Source organism: Trichomonas vaginalis, chromosome II (assembly GCF_026262505.1).
Source record: "Trichomonas vaginalis G3 chromosome II, whole genome shotgun sequence".
Taxonomy (NCBI): Eukaryota; Parabasalia; order Trichomonadida; family Trichomonadidae; genus Trichomonas; species Trichomonas vaginalis.
Window position 1 is genome coordinate 1,666,472 of NC_067204.1, and position 22,635 is coordinate 1,689,106.

Genomic DNA, 22,635 nt, shown 5'->3' on the forward strand with positions numbered 1-22,635 from the left:
TTAGCAGTTCCAGGTTGTGATGGAATCTTTGCGTCAGAATATTTTCTATTAGTGTCACCAATTTGAACTGCATTGTCTATGATATCGAAATATGAGCGAATCTGATGAATATGCTCTGCTGGAGTAAATTCGTTTAACTGTTCGTTCTGCATGTATTTACTTCAGATAAAAATATCTATTTACTTCATTATTCTCACTCTTCTTCTTGGTATTCGTGTGGAAGTTGTTTCTTGACATTTTCAATGAACTGTACATTCTCTTTTGTCTCAACTTCTTTCACTGGTGGGTCAGGGTTCTTTGACTCGGTTTGCTTTTCAATGAAATTCACGAACTTTGCAATAAGCTCTTGGTTCGTTATTGAAAGTACATCTGGCTTCTTTTCTTCTTGTTCTTTTGGTGGCTCAGTTTGTACAGAAGGTTTTATATGGGCTTCGTGGACTTCATCCTTGCCATGCACCTTAATGTTGTCGCTCTCTGTATTCGCTAATGGAACCTTTCTTTTTCTTACATATATTTTACCATCTTTACTCTGACTTACATAATAGAAAGGATGTTGTATTCCTCTGGCGTCATTTAATATAATAGACTCTCGTTCTGATTTTGACAAGCTCATTTTACATCGGTTAAAGTTTTAATTTAGTTTTTTATCTACAGTCAAATGACTCAGTCAAATCCTACGGACAAGACCCAAGGGGTCATAGATGTTGAAGCATTGAAGAAAGAAATTCGTGAACAAATTTTATCCGAACTGAAGGAACAAAAACCAGAACAAAAGCCAGAGAGACCAAAGAGAAAACTTAGTGAAAAACAACTAGCTGCATTAGCTGCTGGAAGACAGAAGAACCCACGTTTGCTGGCGAAAAAAGCTAGAGAAGAAGCAAAAGCAAAGGAAGAACAAAAAGCAAAGGAAGCTGAAGCAAAGAAAGAGTAAATGGTTTATTTTTATATCCAAACTAAATGTATAGACAAATACCTTTATCTGTTGCGTTCAGTAGTGAAAACCCTGACGTCAAAATAAAGGGGAACAGAGTAACGTTTAAGTTTCCAACAGACTGGATTGTGAACATAAATGAAGAGAAGTACATTGGCATAACATCTATGTATATAACACGTGCTTTCAGAAAGGTTGACTTTATACTTCAAGTCGAGATAGAAAATGACGAACAGTCTTTAAGCGCCCAAAACATTCACATATACAAATACTTTAAAGACGATACAACATTGTTGCAATGTATGATTTCATTTAATGAGATGTTCGAGAAAAAGTTCAATATTGAAGTACAAACTTTACAGCCTTTACGTGAGTTTCTTGCACAACTGAAAGAAGAAGGTAGTCAGCCACAACTTATAGACTTTCATTATGAATTTAATGAAAATGAAGATGGAACTCATGACTGTCAGTTTGTTATATATTCACCATTCAATGAAGTCGCTAAAAAGAAAGAAAATCCATTACGTATAAGGTTTCAAATCTCTGAACCCAATGAAGATTCAAGAATGTTTTCAATTATGATGCAATACTTCCGAGGAAAAATGAATTTTCAAAGATTGTAACACCTGGCATTTGGGATAGAAAGCAAGCTATATTATATTCAAACTTAAGTAAGGGAGTTGAAAATGAGTTCATTGGTCATACAAGAACTTCACCACTGTCAAATCCTAAGTATTACAAGCTTACTGGCTTCAATCGTGAGTTTTGGATAGACATGTTCTCCACTCATGACCATAAGTGCCCAGTGTTCTTACCTCCAGATGGGAAAGATTGTTTATACATTGAAGCACAATTGTTAAACTCTACAATAGCTGTATTGTAAATGACCACATAGGCTTCGCCCATGCCGCTAGCGGCTTATTTTTATCACAAATGACCTCATTGCTGACAAAAATAAATGACCTCAGAACTTCAACTTACGAATAAAGCTTGTTTTAGTCGTTATTGAAAAGTTGAACTTTTCAGCAAAGCAAGGTTGACATGACTTACATAAGTCGAATGCAATCTCTTGACCATCATAAAGTGCTTTGTAAAGTTTCATTAAACTGAACTCAGAGTCTTTGTCATATGTTCCAACAGGTATGTGAATGTTCTTATCTTCATTGTAATAGCATTGTATAGCTTCAGGAAACATTTCATTAGCGGTTAAAGCAATAACATCTTGCTTCACGCCTTTCATTCTGCAGTGAAATGCAACTTCATTTAAATCATTCGTGAGTAAGTCTATGTAGGTCTTCTTTCCACAGAAAATACTTTTATAAGCTAAACTTTGTTTTCCAGGTGTTATTTCTGCAAAGTCGCTATGAAATTGACCAAGGTTCTTTCCTATAAGTTCTCTACCGTATCTCTTCTTAAACTCTGCTGCAAGCTTTGGGATGTCTTCATTATATAAGTGCATACTGTCGGTATCCTGGTAAAATATTTGAAGACCCATGTCCTCTGCAGTACAGAATACTTCATTCATAATACGTTTTGACATAGACAGAATATTAACACCAAGTGGACAGAAGTTAAAGTGTCTGCAAATGCTTTTCGTTAGCTTGAAAATAGTTTTATCTGAACCATCCAAACCTTCGAACTTCACTATATGGTTGTAATTTCTTATAGCATATCTTATAGCATCTTTGTCATCTACTATGGTTATTTTTGACTCAATAGGAGATAGAATAGTTTTGCCATAAATGCTGTTCAGAATGAGTTTTATAATTTCTTGTAAGGGGTTTTCTTTTTCTTATACTTTAACCTTAACTCAAACAACTTCTTTACTTCATCTCTTATTCTCATATCTCTGTTTCCATCGTAATAGTATCCTTGCAACACTTCACATTTGACACCTTGATATTTTATGAGGTCTTGTAATGTTATATGGTCAACATACATGAGACAGCAAGTGTTTGAACTTCTTGGAACGTTAAGTTCTGGATTTAGTTCAGGGTCGCAAACTATTAAATGAAAGTGTCTGGGTATACCAATCTCTGTTATCTTAATGAGAACAAAGAAGCCAGACATAAACTTTTCACCAATGGGTTCCTTTTGGTCATCATCGAATAAATGTCTCATGAGATACTCTGTGTTTAACATTTCTTCCTTCAATACTTTTGGAATACCTTCTAAAGTATAAAGTCTTGCTATAGCTGAAGGATATAATGAAACAGTGTCGAAGTCAGCAATGAGTTTCTTTTTGCTCTTTTGTTTCATGTTATCTGACAACATACATCTTCCACCTTGAATGCATCTCGAAATAAATTCTCTTGGTTTATTTGAGAGGTCATAAAGATTTCCATTCGGGAAGTATACTCTGTTCTCAAACAATTTGTTAGCAATTGAACAAATACTAACGTAGTCATAAACGTTTAAATCAAACTCTTTCAATAAGTCATTGCGGAACTTTACAAAACCTTCTCTTAAAATTCTTACATCTTGTTTGCAGTAAAACGTGCTATATTTTTCTAAGTCGAAGTGGTTCTCATCTATTCTGCAACCTTTGATGGAATCTATGTTTTTCATAAATGTATCTGCATCCCGGATAAACTTACATGCTTCAGAAATGACACCAGTTCTGTTGTCATTTGCTAACAAAACACTGCTGTAGTAGTTATATGGAAATACTTCTTTCGGTCCTGTTTGTAAGTTAAACATAGCAGGAAATAGTTTAAGCTTCTTATTTATAACACTGTAAGAGTCTTTTATAATAATTGCCCGTCCTTTATATAAACCAGTTATTTGCATTGTTCGTGAACCTTTAATGATGGGAGTTCCTTTCACTTCTGTCATGTGTCTTAAGATGAAGTTTATGTCATAACTGAGGTGTGAAAATATATTAAACTCTTGTCAGGGAGTCTTTCCAAAAATTCTGTTGCACAGTTTTGACCCCAAATGCTTTCACTCACTGAACCATCTTCACTGTCATAACAGATGTTAAAAGCTTTATGAAAGCCATCCGTACTACACTCAAAGTCAGCAAAGAAAACGTGCTCAGGAATGAATTTACATTTAGCTTTATTTACTTCTTTTGACTCTGCTTTCTTCTTCAGTTGTACACAATACTTTGGAGCATATGTCAAATCTTTAAATGGTGCAAGGTTCTGTTTATATAAGTCAGTAGTATATGTGAAAAGTTCTCCATAAGAAATAGGTTCGAAATATTTGCACTCCCACAATGTTTTCATAACATCCCATAACGGTGTTGTTCTATCATAACGAACTACATATTTATCTTCTCTCTTTGTATAAATCTTCATCTGTTTCTCAATGTTCATTCCACCACAAGCTTTGAGAATTTCTTTATAGTTTCGAATGAAGTATGTTGTCATTGGAAGTCTTTCATTTAGCATGTAGTGGTCTTCAACAAGAAGTAAGTCAATAGTTCTAACAGTTTCGCATTCTTTTGGTATATATCTCTTTATTTCATTATGTCTTGAGTCATTGAAATAACCAATGGTAACATTAAATGCTATACCTGTTGCGTCAGAAATTTCTTGTACTTTACTTTGAGGAAAGTCTCTAACACGAATGACTTCTCTCATGTGGTCAATAGTTTCTTCATTTACTCCAGCCTGAATGCAAGCATAAACGAAACAATTGTCCTCTGTCATAAGTATTGCAGTTCTTTTGTTCAGTTCATTGAAGATTTGGTAGCGTTCAAGATTTATAGGTAATGTGCAAAGATACTTCCATAACTGACCGCTTCTCTTCTTATAAAACTTCTTTTCACCATTATCTTTCCAAAAGCTTTCTATAAGTGCTGGGTTTCCTGTTTGCTTAAGAGCTTCCAAAATGGCTTTCTGGTCATTTGTCAGTGTGCTTTCATCTCTATATGGTCTCTTTTTTGGTTTGCCTTTCTTTACATCTGACATCGTTAAGCCTTCATATTCTGTTAAATCATACATCTTTATTTCAGTAAGATTCTTTATGTTTGTCAAGAAGAAGTCATAGTGCATTTCAACAATACCTGCAGCATTTGCTTCTATCTCTGATATAAAGTTCTCCTTCAAGAGCTGATGTAGTAATGTTCCAATATTATTGAGGTTTAACGTAGAACATTCATACTTTCCACCAAGTTTATAACATACCATCCATCTTTGTTGCGAGTTTATTTTAATTTTCTCTAAGAGTCTCATGAAAACCTTACCGAAATGTTTGTGTAAATATTCTCTGTTTGGTTCATCTAAAGCTTCGATGTTAAAGTCAATGAGTCTATTGCCTGACTTCACATTTCTCTTCCTATTCTCTTCATCTTTCTTTAACCATCTCTCACCTTCTTTTGGTTTGTCGTCAATGGAACGAATGACATCGTTAGCTTTGCGAACTTGTTCTATAGCACTTTTAAACATCTCTCTTCTCTGTTGTTTCAGTGTGTCGTCTCTTCTTCTTGTTTCACCAACGTTTGCATTTGTTATGTCAAACATTTCTTGACGAACATCATGCGAAAGAGCTTTACGAGTATGACCAACGTTCGCATTTGTTATGTCAAACATTTCTCTTCTTACTTCATGAGGTACTGAACGTCTATGATATAAGTCAATAGCAATGTCATTTAAAGGAAATGCTCTTGCATGGACTTCGTCCTCGCCGCGTTGCGGCTTTATGAACTCATGAATTCTATCATAACTTATTGCACCATTGTAGTCTTTAATGAAGTCAGCGAGTGCTTTTTTGTTTGTCGCGTAATGTTTTGCAACATCTATATTAGCTTCTGTAAGAAGTTGTTTTATTTCCGAGTGTTCTAACTTAGACAACTTCCGATACATCTTTAGTAGGAAATAAAAAATATTTTTTTGAAAAATTAGATTACATTTTTTTAAGTTATTTTTCAAAATAATTTAATATTTTATTTTAATGAAACACATGCAAGATTGCAAGTTCTTTTCATACAATGCTCTCGCTACTGCCATCAAGAATGAGTTCAATGGTGCTTCAAACGTCAATGTTATCTTTAACAAGAAGTTTGTGAAAGAATCTAAGTTCGGTCAGTATGTCAGACCATTAGCTATTGTCATTGACCGCAAACGTTATACTTCACAAGAGTTAGCAGTAGTTTTGAAACAAAAGGGTTTCTTCGTGAATGTCAAAGATACTCATTATACTGTTATAAAGAACTCCAACATTGACTTCTTCAGTATTGCTTTAAATCTTTCCGAACAGAAAGAATATAAGAAGGGTGAAATAAATGTGAAATATTTCCTTCATCTCTGAAGACAATAACGAACAAAGATGTTATACAAAAGTTCTTACCAAAGGTTGAAGAAGCTTCTATTGACATTGACGAAGGAAGTGAAATGGTTGAAGAAATTGACCCTGAAGCTATTTAACCAAAAATATATTTTTGGTGAAGAGGTGAGATTTCACCTGTTTTTTCACCTCATTCTCTCTTCGTTAATGTTGTCGTGACTTCTTCGTTAATGTTGTCGTGACTTCATTCTTCCTCTTTGAAGTTATCGAAATATTCTGTTATTTTTTCCTTCAGTAATGGTAAGTCTTCTTTGAAGGTAAGTATTGTGCAACCTTTGATGTCATAGTGTGTTTGAGGAAGAGTATTTTTGACAATTTCTTTTATTTGCTCATTCGGTGTCATTGAAATCGGTAAGTTTTCACGATAGAACCAGTTTCTGTCAGATTTATATATTTTAGCAAGGTCGTAAAAGCTTTTGTTGTTTCTTCTGACTAAATGCAACATAACCATATCTTTATCTTCTTCATTCTCCAACTCTTCAGTATAAATCATATACTTATAGTTCTTTTCCTTTCCTTTTGGTACTGAACGCGGTATTCTTTTCTGTATGCTTTTGTCTTTGGATTCAATGACTTCATCTTTTGCTTGAAGTTTCTTTTCCATCTCTCCACGTTCTTGTCTGTGAAGTTCGTCAAGAAGTTTGTAAATATTCCAAGCATAACGTGGTGAAGCCCACATTGCAACTGCATTTACTAAAAGTCTATGAACATAATATCCTCTCAAACCGTTTGGCAATTTTTCACGGTTTTCATAGAGTTTTGGCGACTGGGATTTTTTACCTACTCGCTGTTCTTCACTGTTTTCAGAAAAAAGTACGTCTCGCTGTGCTTCACTTAATAGTTCTATGGTGCTTTGGTTCCTAAACCAGTCTTTAGGAAGCTTAGTATCTGGAGCAAAACAAGCCGTCAAAATACTTTGCATTTGGTACATGTCGTCTTTGACAGAACGAATGAGTCTCAATTGTTTGTTATACTGTATGTATTCGTATTCTTCATTTATGACTTCATGAACGATAGCAGTTGTTGTGTTCTCTAATGTTGACATATCTGTCTTTACATACAGGATAAAAAAATAAATAAAAAAAAAACTAACTTTATTTTTTCTATCTTAAGGAAATTCACGAAAATTCAAGAGGTGAAAAAAAGGTGAGAAAACAGGTGAAATCTCACCTCTTCACCTATAATATATTTTTGTCTGATTTACATCCAACGAAAAAGTTTAGAAGAATTTTCTTATTCTTTCTGGCATGTTTTTATCTTTCCAGTACTCCCGCTCTAATGGTCCCAGATGAGTTGGTTTAGATTCTCTCAAGTTCTTAGATGGTATAACATCTTCAACGCCTCCTTCATATCTTACTTTATAAGTGTCATCGTTTATGTTGTAGTCAAGTATTTCAATAACCACTCCTCGCTTTGCTTCGTCAATGGTTTCAGCAAGTTTGCCATTACTACTTTCGACTAATTTATGACGAGGGTAAAATGCTATGGAGTCGTCAGCAGCTTTTATAAGATATCCATTACCTTGCGTAGAGTCTACGATATAATAATTTCGACTTAACCTTAAACGTTTCTTTGTCAACGGTTTGTCGTCAAGAACTACACGAACTTTTGTTCCAGGAATGAGAGTAAATTGTGTTGAATTTCTGATATTTTGTGTTTGACTTCGTTTCTTTTGTATATACTTTTCTTCTTGTTGTTGTGTCATTGAATTTGGTGTATGGCCTGTTGTAGAATGTGTTGAGGAATTGTAAACTTCGATGAAATGTTTCATTGTTTCTTCGGTAAAGTCTCGCTCTTGATTTAAATCTCTGAGAGTCCTTATGAAGCGGTTAATGATACCGAGTATGTTATGGTTATGGTCTTCAGTAGTGTAGTGAGTTATGTTATGCTTAATGAGAAATTCTGTGATTTCGTTGCTGAGGTATGCACCGTCTTGGTCTGATGTTAAAATACTTGGGCTATGTTCTGCTACAAACTTTTGTAAAACTCTTAACACTTCATGAGTTCCTTTATTTCTCATTATATACGCAAAAGCTTTGCGAGTGTTAACATTAATGAAGATGAGGAATGGTTTATGTCCTCCTTTTCTGCTTTGAATGAGAGTGTCAAATTGGTATGCGTCAGGAGTGTTGGAGTAAATTGGTAAAAAGTAGTCGTAAGGATTTATTTTTGTTTGATGTACAACATTTTTGTCAAAGAACCTTTTCACTTCAGCTCTGTTAGTAAATCCCGAACTCTTTGCAGCTTCATTGAATTTCTTAAAAGACCTCCATGGATGTTGTTCGAATACTTCTTTCAAGCTCATTTATGTAAAGTTAAAGATTTTAACCAACTCGTATCCAAGCGTGCATTGTTATATAAGGAGGCATATAATCTTTTCCATTACCTGCTGGGTCTGTAATACCAGCTACAACATGTGTATGATTTCCTGCAGTTCCACAGAAAATACCTGTGCTAACATCTTTGGGGTCATCTGAGATATCATATCTATTCATTCCCTGTCTATTCGAACCCGCTGCAAGATTTATATAACCTCTTTTTGTTATTGAATGTGAATGGTTTCCTTCCACAGATGTTCTTCCACTGAACCTATGCATATGTGAAGGAAGGTTTTCAATACCTATTTTCTTTGAACCTCCCATCTTCATTGACTGCGTATTAGTGTAGAATGGAAAACTGTCAACTATTTCATACCATCTACCACCAAATAAAGTGTTTGGATTTATTGGATTCATAGACGTATAAACAGCTCCTATAGGATATATTAAATCATATATGCTCATAACTCTATAAACATATTCTAAAGAACTTATGTCATTAAATACCATTTGGAATGTATCTCCCGGATGAAATGTTGCATTTGTTCCACTTTTATAATGTAATGTTAGTTCAATAGAATTATCCAAGAAAAATTCAAAAGTATCTGGTTGAAGACCTCTAACAAATTCAAATGGAGTTGCTGGTTCACCATTTATAATTTCTGTTGTAAATGTCATTGTATCTGGTTTCGAAAATTTCTTTGTTAGTTCTGTATCCACATAAGTTTTGTCGGCTTTACTGTCTAACATTGCTGGTAGTTCATATGCTTCAAAGTTTCTGGCATGACCTTCGATATTCCTGCAACTCTTATCTAAATTGTTAAGAGTATCTTTTACGCTTGTACTCGGATTCTCTAAAGGTGCACTTGAACCCAAATCATAGTTCAATATTATGTCGTCTGCTCTAACAGTAGTGAAGGATTTATGTGTATGATTTTTGTCGGCTTTACTGTCTAAAGAAGTTTGAAGTTCATTTATATCGGAGATATTGTGTTTATGAGATTTCAAAACTTTGTTCGTTGCGTCAAGTTCTGTTTTGTCAGCTTTACTTTTAATAGCATCTTCAAAAGTTATTTTTGACTTAACTCTCAAAGTAAATCTTGGTTCAACTAATACACCGTTAACAAAGAAGTATGAAGCATAAATTTCAGCGTTATAACCAAATGATTGTGGTGCTATACCTGTGTCATACTGTACAGTACAGTGTATGTCATAACCTTTAGCACGAATGAATTTATATCTTCTTTCATTAACATTTTTCGTATTCACTTTTTCACCCTGTGTTAAATATCCATGATAGTCCGTTATAATCTGTTCATCAGAACTTATATAATGAACATGGTTTTTGTCTGCTTTATTGTCTAAAGAAGTTTGAAGTTCATTTATATCGGAGATATTGTGTTTATGAGATTTCAAAACTTTGTTCGTTGCGTCAAGTTCATTTTTGTCCGCTTTACTATTTAATGTAGCTTGAAGTTCATTTATATCGGAGATATTGTGTTTATGTTCTTTATCTGCTTTTTCGGCTAATTTCTCTTCTATCTCATTTATTTCAAGTTCATGCCTACCACCACCTCCCGAAGAAGTATTTTTCTTCAGCTCTTGAAGAACGTCCACTTCGCCATCTTTGGTGTCAATAATGAGACTTTGAGTTAAAACCTTTCCTGTCTTAATGGATGTTTGTAAAACTTCTTCTTCACCGTGTTCGGGGTCATGGTCGTCGTCATATCTTGTGAAATCAGAGATGTTGTCATACATTAAGCATATCTGTCTCAAAAGTTCTGCTATTTGGAATTGGAACGAAAGATATACAGAACTTTCATCATCTCCTAAAGTCAAGTCTGCTTTCTTAAGTATTTCTTGAATGTATGCAATGAGAACAGAGTACCTTGGAAAATATTCGAACAATATTTCATTAGCTGTTGGTTTTGGTGGCTCCTCTGGAGTTTCTGTTGTTTCAGTTCCTTCTGTAGGTTCTTCTGGAGTTTCTGCATCTCTTGACTTCAATGCTCTTGCTCTCAAAGACCTAAATGTTAGAGCACCGGGTTTTACAAAGGACTTTATAAATGCTTTAATAGTTCCTGGTAAGTTATTGTTAGCATTAAGTAAGTTCCTTATGCTTCCATCATGTACGTCCATAGCACTATGTAAAAAATCTATACTTTTCTTGTAGTCAGCAATAGACTGACTGTGATTTTTTAAAGATTTGTCAATACCTTTAAGCCAATCTTCATGCATGTCTGATACTGAGCCAAGAATATCATTTGCTTCCTTTAGTGTATTTTGTGCTTTTCGTAAAGTATCCAATCCCGTACGTGCATTGTTTGCTATACGTCTTACAGTATCTATTTGACTCCTTGTTTCTTGCATCCAACCAGATAAAGTTTTAATAGTATCCGAACCATTTGAAATGAAGTTCAAAGCATTTTTACGTCATCTAAAGCTTCTTCACCAAGTACAGCCCATATCTTTCCGATTTGGTATTGAAGAACTCCATATGAAGCAGCTGTTAAACCAGTATTTATAAGGTCCCATATCCATGATTTAGCAGTTTTTCCATCCTTTCCATCCTTTCCATCCAAACCGTTTTCGCCTTGAGGTCCTTGTATTCCTTGAGGTCCTTGTATTCCTTGAGGTCCTTGTATTCCTTGTGGTCCGGTGTCACCCTTCTCTCCTTTCAGTTCATCTTTATGTTCGTTATAATATTCTAATGTCATAAGGTGTACATCATTACTGCTACCAGCAACTCCTAATATTTGTTTCTCATTCATGACTAAATTCTTTAGGCATTTAATGTTGTCGTCAAATCGAAAGCTCTTTAACAATTCAATGAGAACATTCAGTACTTTCACTAATGAGGCATCTACTGTAGAATTTATATATTGCACCGTTCCATCATTTATGATAGGAACTTTACTTATTGTAATGAATGGGTCATAAGTGTTAAAAGTATCGAAATCAATGACTTTTTTAGTTTTTCCATCGTCAATGACTAAATCATTGCCTTCAATGGTTAAAGTTGAGTTTTCGTTTACTAGTTCATGTGCTCTTCTTGCTTCATTTGTTTCATACGCATATGCAGCAATAGTCATATTTTAATGAGAATAAAATGTTGTTCTATTTGCAAAGTACTGACCAAACGAATACGGAACAGTAAACTACAAACAAACTTAGGTCTTCAGAATGAAGCGCTTGCTTTCAGAGTGTTGACTTCAATACTATCGCAACTTTTGTCATAACAGATGAAACAGATTTCATGGAGTTTGAAATAGATGGAAAGAAGCATGAAATATAAGATTTCACAATAATGTAGAATATAAGATGGAAACATTAGCTGGAGTGTTAAATGCGCTCATAAATACTACAATAAACAAGGAGAACGAAGAAAACTTAATGAATGTTAAACTTATTGCAGGAGTTTTGAAGTTCAGTTATGCGAAGGAGTTTAAGATAACACGAATGAGTCATAGAGTTCAATTGCTTCTGGGAGCATACCATATGACATTTCCTTTGAAAAGTTTTGACAAAACGATTGAGATGAAATCTGTTCCATACGTATGTTATGGCAATTGTTTTACATTGAGTCAAAAATAGCTAATGTCACAGGTATTTCAGGAGTTAATAGTAAAGGTTCAGTAGAATATAAGTCTTTCTGTTATGAAGTAAATTCAATGTTCATTCCAACGTTCCTGTCATAGCAACTCATTTAGGTAAATGGGTTCGCATTAGTCCTCATAATTTGAAAGACATGCAATTCAGACTAGTGACTTTCAAGGAGAGCCTGTAGAACTGAAGGCACCAGTGCGAATGACTGTTGAAGTAGACTTTTTTGAAAATATTAAATGCAACAGCTTACAAGAGAACTCAGAGCTAAAAATATAAAGTATGAATGTTATGTATTAGGTCATGAACTTTGGTTGTTGCTGTTTGATGAAACAAATGAGTTAGTTATGTCAGTCAAGAGACAGAAAAAGGCGTCAAAGGCGCCGAGCGCAAAGCGCTATATTGTGTTAGTGAGAACTGCACCAAGTCAATAAGATTAGGTTTGCATTATGAAGATGAGTTCGATACTGTTGAAGAAGTTTTGGATAGATATTACAAATTGCTAACTTGAAATTTTTTTGACTAACGGCGCAAAGCGCCAAGATGGGCTCAAAGAGCCCTCCTGACTGCTTTAATTTACTAAAACATATTTCAAACATAATTTATATTCTGTTGAAAGTTTTGTATACTCGTTCGAATATTTATACTTAAACTCAACTCCTGGAGTACCTGGTATTTCAATGATGCGGATGTTACCTATTTTCATGAATGTGGCGTTTGACCACAGCATTCGATTTCAGGGTCGAGATAGTCAATGACACATTGTTTCCCTGTTATTCGTGATATAACATTTTCAAGGTCCTCCTTTGTTAGAATTATTTGGTTCTTGCTTATAAGATTTGTCAAAAGCTTCTTATCGTCTTTGAGTAAGATAGTTTGATATAACTGAAGAAGGTAATGGTCTACGTTATCTGAAGGATTTGTTTGAACATTTGTGTAAGGGTTGTCGTTGGCTTCTCTTGAAAGAATTTGGTCAGTGGTGGATACTCTAACTTAACATCTGATGTAGCGTTAGCGTTTGAAGCTGAGTTTAAATTCACGGCGCCATGCGCCAAGACCGAAGGTCCCGACTTAAGTTCTGGTTCTTTTTCTTTCAAACACTCCGAACTATAGTTCTTTATGACAATATTGTTTGTCGTTCGTGAGTCAACATTTGATGTTGGTTCAATTGGAACATTAACGGCACCAGCTAAGATGGATTTGCTTCTCATTTCATATAGAATAAAAACCTTTTATATGTATGAAATGAACAATATACTCGACAAGGGTTTGAATGTAAAGCTAACGAATGAAAATATTGTTGAATTCACTGAGACAGGTGCTGTGTATAAAGATGTAGAACTACTGAACAAAAGAGCTAAGGAAGAAGCAGGAACATGAACAAAGGGTGGAAGCCTATAAAAATTTATGTCAATGATGGCTCAGGAGGTTCAAACATAAAGTATGCAGAAAGTTATAGAGTTTATGCGCTAAAAGGTGAAAAGCCTTCATTTAAGAACAGCTATTCTAACGCATATCCTCAAAAGTTAACGGATGGGGAAGTGGATGATATGAATGACAGCAAAAATATTAACAGAAATGGCGACAGAGATGCATGGAATTTGTTTACCATCAGTCAATTGAAGGTTAAACTTTAAAACAATGTTGGTCGTTCCCATGGAATATTTTTGACTTTAATGGTATTAGTCATGATATGAATCTCAAGGTATGAACGAGGAGAGATGAGAGACTTATATGCTTCCCAAATTTCTTCAAAAGGTAATGTTATACCTGACTGTTTCCAAATGAGTTCAATATCATAGCGTGAGAAACCTTGAAAGATAACGAAGTCAGTTATGAGACGTTTTATGTTTAAAGCTAAAAACCTCCATGTTTGCATAAGTATTGCTACAGTTAAGTGGTAATGTCTGACTTTAGTAATGATGTTAGCTAATGGTGAGTCAGGCTTTGACACTAAACCTTTTCCGGCGAAGTCGTCGCAAACGAGCAGAGTGTTTGAAGGATACTTTTTGAAGGGGTATTTTGAAAGTTTTGACAGAATGTAGTTTGTAAGTCGTTTCATATCGTAAACTCCTGAGTATTGACGTAAGTGGTGTTTGTCAATAATTCTTTCCATCTCTTCTGAAGTCTTTTGCATTCCTGACTGTATAAATTCAACGATGGCATAATATTTCCTCTTACGTCGAATGTAACGTTGAAGAAATTCAATGAGTTCGCTATCTGGAACTTTAACGACAGAGGCTTGAACTTTTGACATAAATGTTTTCGCTGTTGAGTCCATAGAGTCTGAAGTTGCTGATATAATGATTTGGTCATAATATGAATCTTGACCTAAACGCTCTGTTATGAGTATATGACGAATGAGGTTAAATGTCTTACCTGACCCCATCTTTCCACAATAGAAATAAACACCATTTGAACAGAACTCATAGTCCTTACTGAAAGGAAGAATGAGAGAAGAGTTAAGTTTGTCTGTAGTTTCATTCATGTCTTCATCTACGTCATGTATTAAATGCTTCATTTTATCTCCATTAAAAATGCAAGTCAGAAATATTCAGAACATAGCACCGAGTCTAACTGACAGAGTATAAAGATATACTATGAACACGTTATGATGAAACCAACCAAAATTCAAGAAAGTCAGTATACTTATGAATATCAAGACACTGGGTAGAGTATGTAGGAGGTGAGAAAGCTATTGAAATAAGACAAGTTAGAAGTATTCCAGCAGGAAGGACAATATTATTGAAGAACTTTAATGTTTTGAGGTATAATGATGAGACAGAAGCAAGATAGTTTTCCTATTGCTGTGTATGTGAACCTAGACACAGGAGATGACATGAAAGTTTTTTAACACAAAGCTTCAAACGGTAGTGAGAGAACAACTGACTGCGGAAGGACACCCATTACCTTCAGAAGTTACCATAGCGTATAATTTTGAAACAAATGCAATAGATTTTAAAGTCGTCTCTGCAAAGAAGTCAGGTTTTACATTTAATGAAGCAGATGTATATTCGAATGAAAACTTCAAAGCTATTGCATGGTTAGATAATGACGATTGCTTTAAGAAAATATTTAAATTCAGTGACTCAACGATGTCAATAGATGACCTTCGTGGAATGTTACCATCGACGTTTACAGTAGAAGGTTCAGCAGGATTGCTTACAAGATTGTCAATTGGTGGTATTTGGTCTCGTGAGAACATTGTTATAAAATCCAGTATAAGTGAATTTGCTGAAGAATCTATATTATGTCTTTCAAACTATATGTATTCGCCGCCGAAGCATTATAGTATAACAAACTTTGTCAGTAAGTTTAATATAAGACTTGTTGAACCTTCTTCAATGAAAGATGTTGTGCTACCCAAAGACGGAAAGGATGGACTCATTATTGAGATGATTTAATAGCATATTAAATGAGCTTGTTTTTAAAGGTCATTCATGATGAAATAACTGTTGTAGAAGATGTTAGCAATTGTTCAGACATTTTGAAGCGTATAGATGAGATAAGAAAGAAGTTTATGAATGAGAATGTTTATGTTTCATTGACTTTCTCCAGTAAAGAGAACTTTTATGAGATAATATTGAAGAGAGATGATTTTAATATGGTGTAAATGGTAGCTTGGGCAGCTTTAGGCGCAATGGGAACAAAAGCATTAGCATTTGGAGCAAAAGCACTTGGGGCTTATGACGCAGTAAATAAAATGAGTGGAGGAAGAGTTTCGAAGACATTAGATGCAAATAAAGGAAAGATTGGAGGCTGGGTTGCAAAGAAGTTAAGATTAAATAAAATAGGGCTCATAAATAAAGCATCCAATTTGGTTGCGACTGAGTCAGAAAATGCTTTAGGAAAGGACGATGAGTTTGCAAAACATGCAAAAGACTTTAATGACCAGATGAAAGGTGAAACAATGCATTTAAATAGAGTCGATGGAACTAAAGAAAATGTTTCTTCTCCACCAGTAGTTCTTCCGTATGGTCCCTATGGAATGTATGGAAACCCTTACGAAAGACCATTTGACCCATTGACTGGTGGAAGTAACTGGTATCATTACGGACGAAGAAGAAAGACAGTTAAGCTGGAGACAGACGTGAAGAAGCAACTAAAAAGAAACCAAGGAAGAGAGTTATAAAGTAATGAATTCAACAGACCCAAAGGGTCAGAGCCGCTTTGCGGCTAGGGTGAAAAAAGAGGTGAAAAAAGAGGTGAGATTTCACCACTTCACCTAAATTTATTTTTTCACCTCTGACAACGTTTATTTTTAAGTTTATTTTATTATTTAGCGAGAACGTTTATTTTATGTAAATGACAGAACAAAAATATAACATTTCTACTCAGCAGGAATGAGACCCTTACTGACTATGTATTCGTTTAATGCTTGATGAAAACAATGTACATATTATCGTATGGGTATACACAACGTCTGTTTCCATCGTCGTCGTATATGTAGAGCTCAAATCCAGTCCAACCTTCTTTTGTACAATATGTAGCTTTATTTAAGTATGCATTTATGTAGATAAGGCAATTTTCTTCATCGCTCCAGAAATAATTTTTCGTCATTGTTGAAATAGTTTTCGTTCCTCTGCGACCATAAGGAATGTATGCAATGAACTTTGCGTCATATGGGATTGTAATATATTCAGGGTTTCTTTCATCGTCAATGGGTCTGTCTTTGTTAAAATGCATGTTTCTCAGTTTTACTTGAGTTTGAATAGTTCACGGAAACGTTCTGGGAAAGAGTCATAGTAAATGTAGTCGGACATGTCTTTGTAATGAAATAAAAAATTTAAAAAAATAAAAATAAGGTTATTTTTATTAGTGAGGACGGTAGTGAAGTCGTTAGTGAAGTCGTTAGTGAAGTAGTTAGTGAAATCGTTAGTGAAATCATTTATGTGTCAGATGGTTTTGTAAATATTTAAGGTTAAGTTGGTGTTATGGTTGTGTTGTAAAATATACGTTAACGGTTTTGTAAAGTGTCAAACCGTTAACTTGGGTAAGGTGGAACGCAGTGCCGCCGTACACGACTTAGCCATACTAACTAAAGTATTGAAAAATAATGTTTATGTTAGCATGTTAGATCTAACACGTTTTCTAACCACTTTTCTAACATCGTAGAAAACTCATGAAAACAATTTATTTTTGACACTTTCACAAAAAACATAAAAAAGTGAAGTTAAAATGAGATGTTTACTGAACTGGTTGGATGTCGCCTTCTGTAGTTATGTAGAATGGTTGACCCGAGAAGTGAAGGAGACCCTTGAGAATTTGTATAATTCGTGGAATTGGACTCTCTCTGTTTGGAAGTTGTATCCAAGGACGCTTGGCAAAGAACTTGAGAAGAGCTTCTCTTTTGGCGTCCTTTATGTCGTCGTAGGCTGTCCCGTCTGGTACCTCAATTGGAATTCCAGTCGAAGTCTCGAGATTCAAGGCAGCCCTTCCAGAAATAGTGGTGAACTTGACCTTGGGCTTCATGACCTTGCGCAAGTAGTCTTTTACGCAGTCGTTAATTTAAATTAGGTAAACTGCCTCGTCGGTAGGTTCGACCTCGACCATTGCTACTGTCAGTAAAAGTACTGCTACTGTCAGAAAAAGTACTGCTACTGTCAGTAAAAGTACTGCTACTGTCAGAAAAAGTACTGCTACTGTCAGTAAAAGTACTGCTACTGTCAGTAAAAGTACTGCTACTGTCAGTAAAAGTACTGCTACTGTCAGTAAAAGTACTGCTACTGTCAGTAAAAAGGAAAATTTGAGAGGGTTTTCGACGATAAAGTACTGCTACTGTCAGTAAAAGTACTGCTACTGTCAGAAAAAGTACTGCTACTGTCAGTAAAAGTACTGCTACTGTCAGTAGCAGTACTGCTAGTAGCAGAGATTTTTATCGTTGTGGTCCGACGGTTAAGCCACAAACGAATGTCCCACGTCCCACCAACCCTTGGTTGTTCCAGCAATTCCAATCTCAATCCAAATCGAAGAGAGACCAAGAGTTCGAAGAAGGTCTGAACCGCTTACGCAAAGAGTATGCTACAGCTCCAATTGAGAGAAAGTTGTTCCCGGACCAAAAAATATAATTTAGGTGAAGAGGTTAGATCTAACCTCATTTCTACCCTCATTTCTACCCTCATGAATTTTCATGAATTTTCATGAATTTTATATATTAATGTTTTCGTTAATTTAAATTAGGTAAACTGCCTCGTCAAATCCTTCTGGCATTCCGAGTCCTTCCATCCGACAGGAAAAAATTTTCCCGACAACTGGAAAAAATTTTCCCGACAACTGGAAAAAATTTTCCTTCCGACAGGAAGAACTCTTCCAGTTGTCCGTCCGTAAACCATTCAAATTTTCGAAAATTGAGAACTTTTTGGTCGAACTTCAGAAAAAGTTTTTCCTTCCAACAGGAAAAAATTTTCCTTCCGACAGGAAAAAATTTTCCCGACAACTGGAAAAGTTCTTCCTTCCGACAGGACACAAACGAATGTCCCACGTCCCACCAACCCAGTCCATTCCCAAACCAGAGGAACCTAAAGCACCAGCCCCTGCACCTCAGTTCCAGCAAGTACCTCCGAATTACTACCAATTTCCACCTCAAGGTTACTACCCACCACAAGGCTTCCCGAACTACCCTCCTCAGCCTATGCCTTACTTCCCCAACCCTTGGATGTTCCAGCAATTCCAATCTCAATCCAAATCGAAGAGAGACCAAGAGTTCGAAGAAGGTCTGAACCGCTTACGCAAAGAGTATGCTACAGCTCCAATTGAGAGAAAGTTGTTCCCGGACCAAAAAATATAATTTAGGTGAAGAGGTGAGATCTCACCCGTTTTCTCACCTCTTTTCTACCCTCTTGAATTTGTCATGACTTCTTCGTAAACTAAACGTAAATGTTTTGTGAAGAATATAGCAACAGTCTGAATTCCGGCGGTTGCTTTTTATACAAAATTCATGCAGGAAATTCTTGAGTTTTGGTTGAAAGAATACGGTGGAGCCAAATGTGGCTCGACCTCAAAACAAGCATTTTATGAGCTTACAAAGGGTGTTATGAATGAATTCAAAGGTATTTACATACATCCTGACCTCGTTCATTTTGTTGCTAAATTCAGTAAAAATATATTTTAGGTGAAGTGGTGAGATCTAACCTGTTTTCTAACCTCATTTCTAACCTCTTGAATTTTCATGAATTTTCCCGAAATAAAAAATAAAGTTAGTTTTATTTTATTTATTCTTCATTTTTTTGTATGTAAGATATGATTTCAGGGATTTTTTTGACGAAGTGTTACTCTTCACTTCGTCAAAAAATAACAGTTATCTAATGAAAAAGTGTCATTTTTTTGTATTTGACGAGAATGTCGGGTAGAAGGTTAGATCTAACCTCATTTCTAACCTGTTTTCTCACCTCATGAATTTTCATGATTTCATCGTACATGTTTTGTCAAAACTTCTTCGTAAATGTTTTGTCAAAACTTCTTCGTAAATGTTTTGTCAAACATGAACGTATATGTTTTGTCAAACATGAACGTAAATGTTTTGTCATGATTTCATCGTACATGTTTTGTCAAAACTTCTTCGTTTATGTTTTGTCAAGACTTCTTCGTACATGTTTTGTCAAACATGAACGTACATGCTTTGTCAAACATGAACGTACATGTTTTGTCAAGATTTCTTCGTACATGTTTTGTCAAACATGAACGTATATGTTTTGTCAAACATGAACGTATATGTTTTGTCAAAACTTCTTCGTACATGTTTTGTCAAGACTTCTTCATCGTAATGAGCGTAAATCAGACAAAAATATATTTTAGGTGAAGTGGTGAGATCTCACCTGTTTTCTCACCTCATGAATTTTCATGATTTCATCGTACATGTTTTGTCAAAACTTCTTCGTTTATGTTTTGTCAAAACTTCTTCGTAAATGTTTTGTCAAGACTTCATCGTAATGAGCGTAAATGACCAAAAAATAATGTTTAGGGTAGAAGGTTAGATCTAACCTCTTTTCTACCCTCATTTCTAACCTCTTGAATTTTCATGAATTTCCTTAAGATAGAAAAAATAAAGTTAGTTTTATTTTATTTATTTTTTTTATTTTGTATGTAAAGATATGATTTCAACAATCGGCACAACAACAGTTCAAACAACAACAGCACCAAACTCGTTAGTCATGAATCCTACGTCAATGTTAGTAGAGATGAAAAACTTCATTCCTTCTTCATATACTTTCGAAACAAAAATCCAGAAGATAAAGCAAGAACTGTTAACAAGTAATTTAGACTGTAGTGCGAAAGATGAAGAAAATGAACAGTATCTTTATGAAATGCAGGACATTATTGACCATTTGCCTAAACTACCTGAAATCCAACAACAAAAGCTCACTATTCCTGAATTCGACGAAATTGAAGTGAAACCAACTGACTCAGTAGAAATAAAGAAGTTCATACGTAAGGTAAATTATGAATTCCTTGGTTTTCATTGCAACCATAAGGTTATGGACAAAGATTGCGATATGGTATATAAGAATGTTTCTGACATATATAAATCTGAAGAATTTAAGACCTACGACAACTTTGTTTCGTTAGTTGCAGAATGTGTTTGGGAAATAAGAGATAAAGATAGAAGAGGCAAAGTATGGAATGAACAGATAAAACCAGCAGCTTTTGCGTTAAAGAAAACCATTGACGCCTTAGTTGTTTTAGCAGGTAAGGTTTCAGAATATAACGCAAAAATGAACCCGCAATGTTCTAAATGTAAAGCAGCAATGAGGAAATATAACTACTCAGTCAAAGAGATAGAACGTATGGGAAACGACTATGCAGACTTAAAGAAAGAAGCAGAAAAACCAGCAGAAGATAAAATGGACATGTTAGAATTTCTGAACAAAAACTATCCAACAGCAGAAGATTTCCTTCTATCTGACGTCAAGAAGAAGTATAAAGAAACTTTCGGTATCGTTAAAACATTCGATGTACTAAAAGAAGAAATAGAAGCTACAAAACTGTTTAGAGTCTCACGAATTCATAACGTTTACCATGTAAAACGCTTGTGAAAAAACTGGGGTGAGAAAACAGGTGAGAAAACGGGTGAGATCTCACCTCTTCACCTAAACATTATTTTTACTGAATTCAGCAACAAAATTCTGAGTAAAATAATTTTTAGGGCATGTGTCAAACCGTTGAGTTTTCACAAAATTTAAAAAATAACGTTTACCATGTAAAACGTTTATAAAATAACTGGGGTAGAAAACAGGTTAGAAAACAGGTGAGATCTAACCTTCTACCCTAAACATTATTTTTGTCTGATTTACGCTCATTACGAAGAAGTTTTGACAAAACATTTACGAAGAAGTCTTGACAAAACATATACGAAGAAGTTTTGACAAAACATTTACGATGAAATCATGAAAATTCATGAGGTGAGAAAACATATACGTTCATGTTTGACAAAACATTTACGAAGAAATCATGAAAATTCATGAGGTGAGAAAACATTTACGATGAAATCATGAAAATTCATGAGGTGAGAAAAGAGGTGAGAAAACAGGTGAGATCTCACCTCTTCACCTAAACATTATTTTTGTCTGATTTACGCTCATTACGAAGAAGTTTTGACAAAACATTTACGAAGAAGTTTTGACAAAACATTTACGATGAAATCATGAAAATTCATGAGGTGAGAAAACAGGTGAGAAAACAGGTTAGATCTAACCTTCTACCCTAAACATTATTTTTGTCTGATTTACGCTCATTACGAAGAAGTCTTGACAAAACATTTACGAAGAAGTTTTGACAAAACATTTACGAAGAAGTCTTGACAAAACATATACGAAGAAGTTTTGACAAAACATTTACGATGAAATCATGAAAATTCATGAGGTGAGAAAACATATACGTTCATGTTTGACAAAACATTTACGAAGAAATCATGAAAATTCATGAGGTGAGAAAACATTTACGATGAAATCATGAAAATTCATGAGGTGAGAAAAGAGGTGAGAAAACAGGTGAGATCTCACCTCTTCACCTAAACATTATTTTTGTCTGATTTACGCTCATTACGAAGAAGTTTTGACAAAACATTTACGAAGAAGTTTTGACAAAACATTTACGATGAAATCATGAAAATTCATGAGGTGAGAAAACAGGTGAGAAAACAGGTTAGATCTAACCTTCTACCCTAAACATTATTTTTGTCTGATTTACGCTCAATACGAAGAAGTCTTGACAAAACATTTACGAAGAAGTTTTGACAAAACATGTACGAAGAAGTCTTGACAAAACATATACGTTCATGTTTGACAAAACATTTACGATGAAATCATGAAAATTCATGAGGTGAGAAAACAGGTGAGAAAACAGGTGAGATCTAACCTTCTACCCTAAACATTATTTTTGTCTGATTTACGCTCATTACGAAGAAGAAGTCTTGACAAAACATTTACGAAGAAGTCTTGACAAAACATATACGTTCATGTTTGACAAAGCATGTACGAAGAAGTTTTGACAAAA

General features: G+C 34.8%; 9 protein-coding genes and 4 pseudogenes across 13 annotated transcripts, besides 2 other annotated features; 5 read left to right on the forward strand and 8 right to left on the reverse strand.

The window, feature by feature from the left end:
• Positions 1–22,635: part of a mobile genetic element that runs on past both edges of the window.
• Positions 3–17,184: a mobile genetic element.
• On the forward strand, positions 803–931 carry TVAGG3_0467340 (uncharacterized protein; the record flags this gene model as incomplete). Its single annotated transcript, XM_051235332.1, has 1 exon — positions 803–931. A coding segment is annotated over one exon (129 nt), but the record flags the coding sequence as incomplete, so codon positions are not given.
• TVAGG3_0467350 (organellar and viral DNA polymerase type B) lies at positions 1,896–2,456 on the reverse strand (the record flags this gene model as incomplete). The annotated part of the gene is made up of 1 exon (XM_051235333.1): positions 1,896–2,456. The coding sequence occupies one exon, from the start codon at positions 2,454–2,456 to the stop codon at positions 1,896–1,898; it is 561 nt and encodes a 186-aa protein (XP_051093157.1).
• TVAGG3_0467360 (organellar and viral DNA polymerase type B) lies at positions 2,736–3,766 on the reverse strand (the record flags this gene model as incomplete). The annotated part of the gene is made up of 1 exon (XM_051235334.1): positions 2,736–3,766. A coding segment is annotated over one exon (1,031 nt), but the record flags the coding sequence as incomplete, so codon positions are not given.
• On the reverse strand, positions 4,983–5,742 carry TVAGG3_0467370 (organellar and viral DNA polymerase type B; the record flags this gene model as incomplete). Its single annotated transcript, XM_051235335.1, has 1 exon — positions 4,983–5,742. A coding segment is annotated over one exon (760 nt), but the record flags the coding sequence as incomplete, so codon positions are not given.
• On the forward strand, positions 5,831–6,303 carry TVAGG3_0467380 (annotated as a pseudogene). The gene has a single exon. A coding segment is annotated over exon 1 (473 nt).
• TVAGG3_0467390 (KilA, N-terminal/APSES-type HTH, DNA-binding family) lies at positions 6,497–7,268 on the reverse strand (the record flags this gene model as incomplete). Its single annotated transcript, XM_051235336.1, has 1 exon — positions 6,497–7,268. A coding segment is annotated over one exon (772 nt), but the record flags the coding sequence as incomplete, so codon positions are not given.
• TVAGG3_0467400 lies at positions 7,517–8,496 on the reverse strand (annotated as a pseudogene). The gene has a single exon. A coding segment is annotated over exon 1 (980 nt).
• Positions 10,298–11,258, reverse strand: TVAGG3_0467410 (annotated as a pseudogene). Its single transcript has one exon. A coding segment is annotated over exon 1 (961 nt).
• Positions 14,016–14,632, reverse strand: TVAGG3_0467420 (uncharacterized protein; the record flags this gene model as incomplete). Its single annotated transcript, XM_051235337.1, has 1 exon — positions 14,016–14,632. A coding segment is annotated over one exon (617 nt), but the record flags the coding sequence as incomplete, so codon positions are not given.
• TVAGG3_0467430 (protein of unknown function, DUF4107 family) lies at positions 15,758–16,234 on the forward strand (the record flags this gene model as incomplete). Its single annotated transcript, XM_051235338.1, has 1 exon — positions 15,758–16,234. A coding segment is annotated over one exon (477 nt), but the record flags the coding sequence as incomplete, so codon positions are not given.
• Positions 16,544–16,907, reverse strand: TVAGG3_0467440 (annotated as a pseudogene). Its single transcript has one exon. A coding segment is annotated over exon 1 (364 nt).
• Positions 18,617–18,931, forward strand: TVAGG3_0467450 (uncharacterized protein; the record flags this gene model as incomplete). Its single annotated transcript, XM_051235339.1, has 1 exon — positions 18,617–18,931. The coding sequence occupies one exon, from the start codon at positions 18,617–18,619 to the stop codon at positions 18,929–18,931; it is 315 nt and encodes a 104-aa protein (XP_051093163.1).
• Positions 20,235–21,176, forward strand: TVAGG3_0467460 (organellar and viral DNA polymerase type B; the record flags this gene model as incomplete). The annotated part of the gene is made up of 1 exon (XM_001316369.1): positions 20,235–21,176. One exon carries the CDS (start codon positions 20,235–20,237, stop codon positions 21,174–21,176), a length of 942 nt encoding a protein of 313 aa, XP_001316404.1.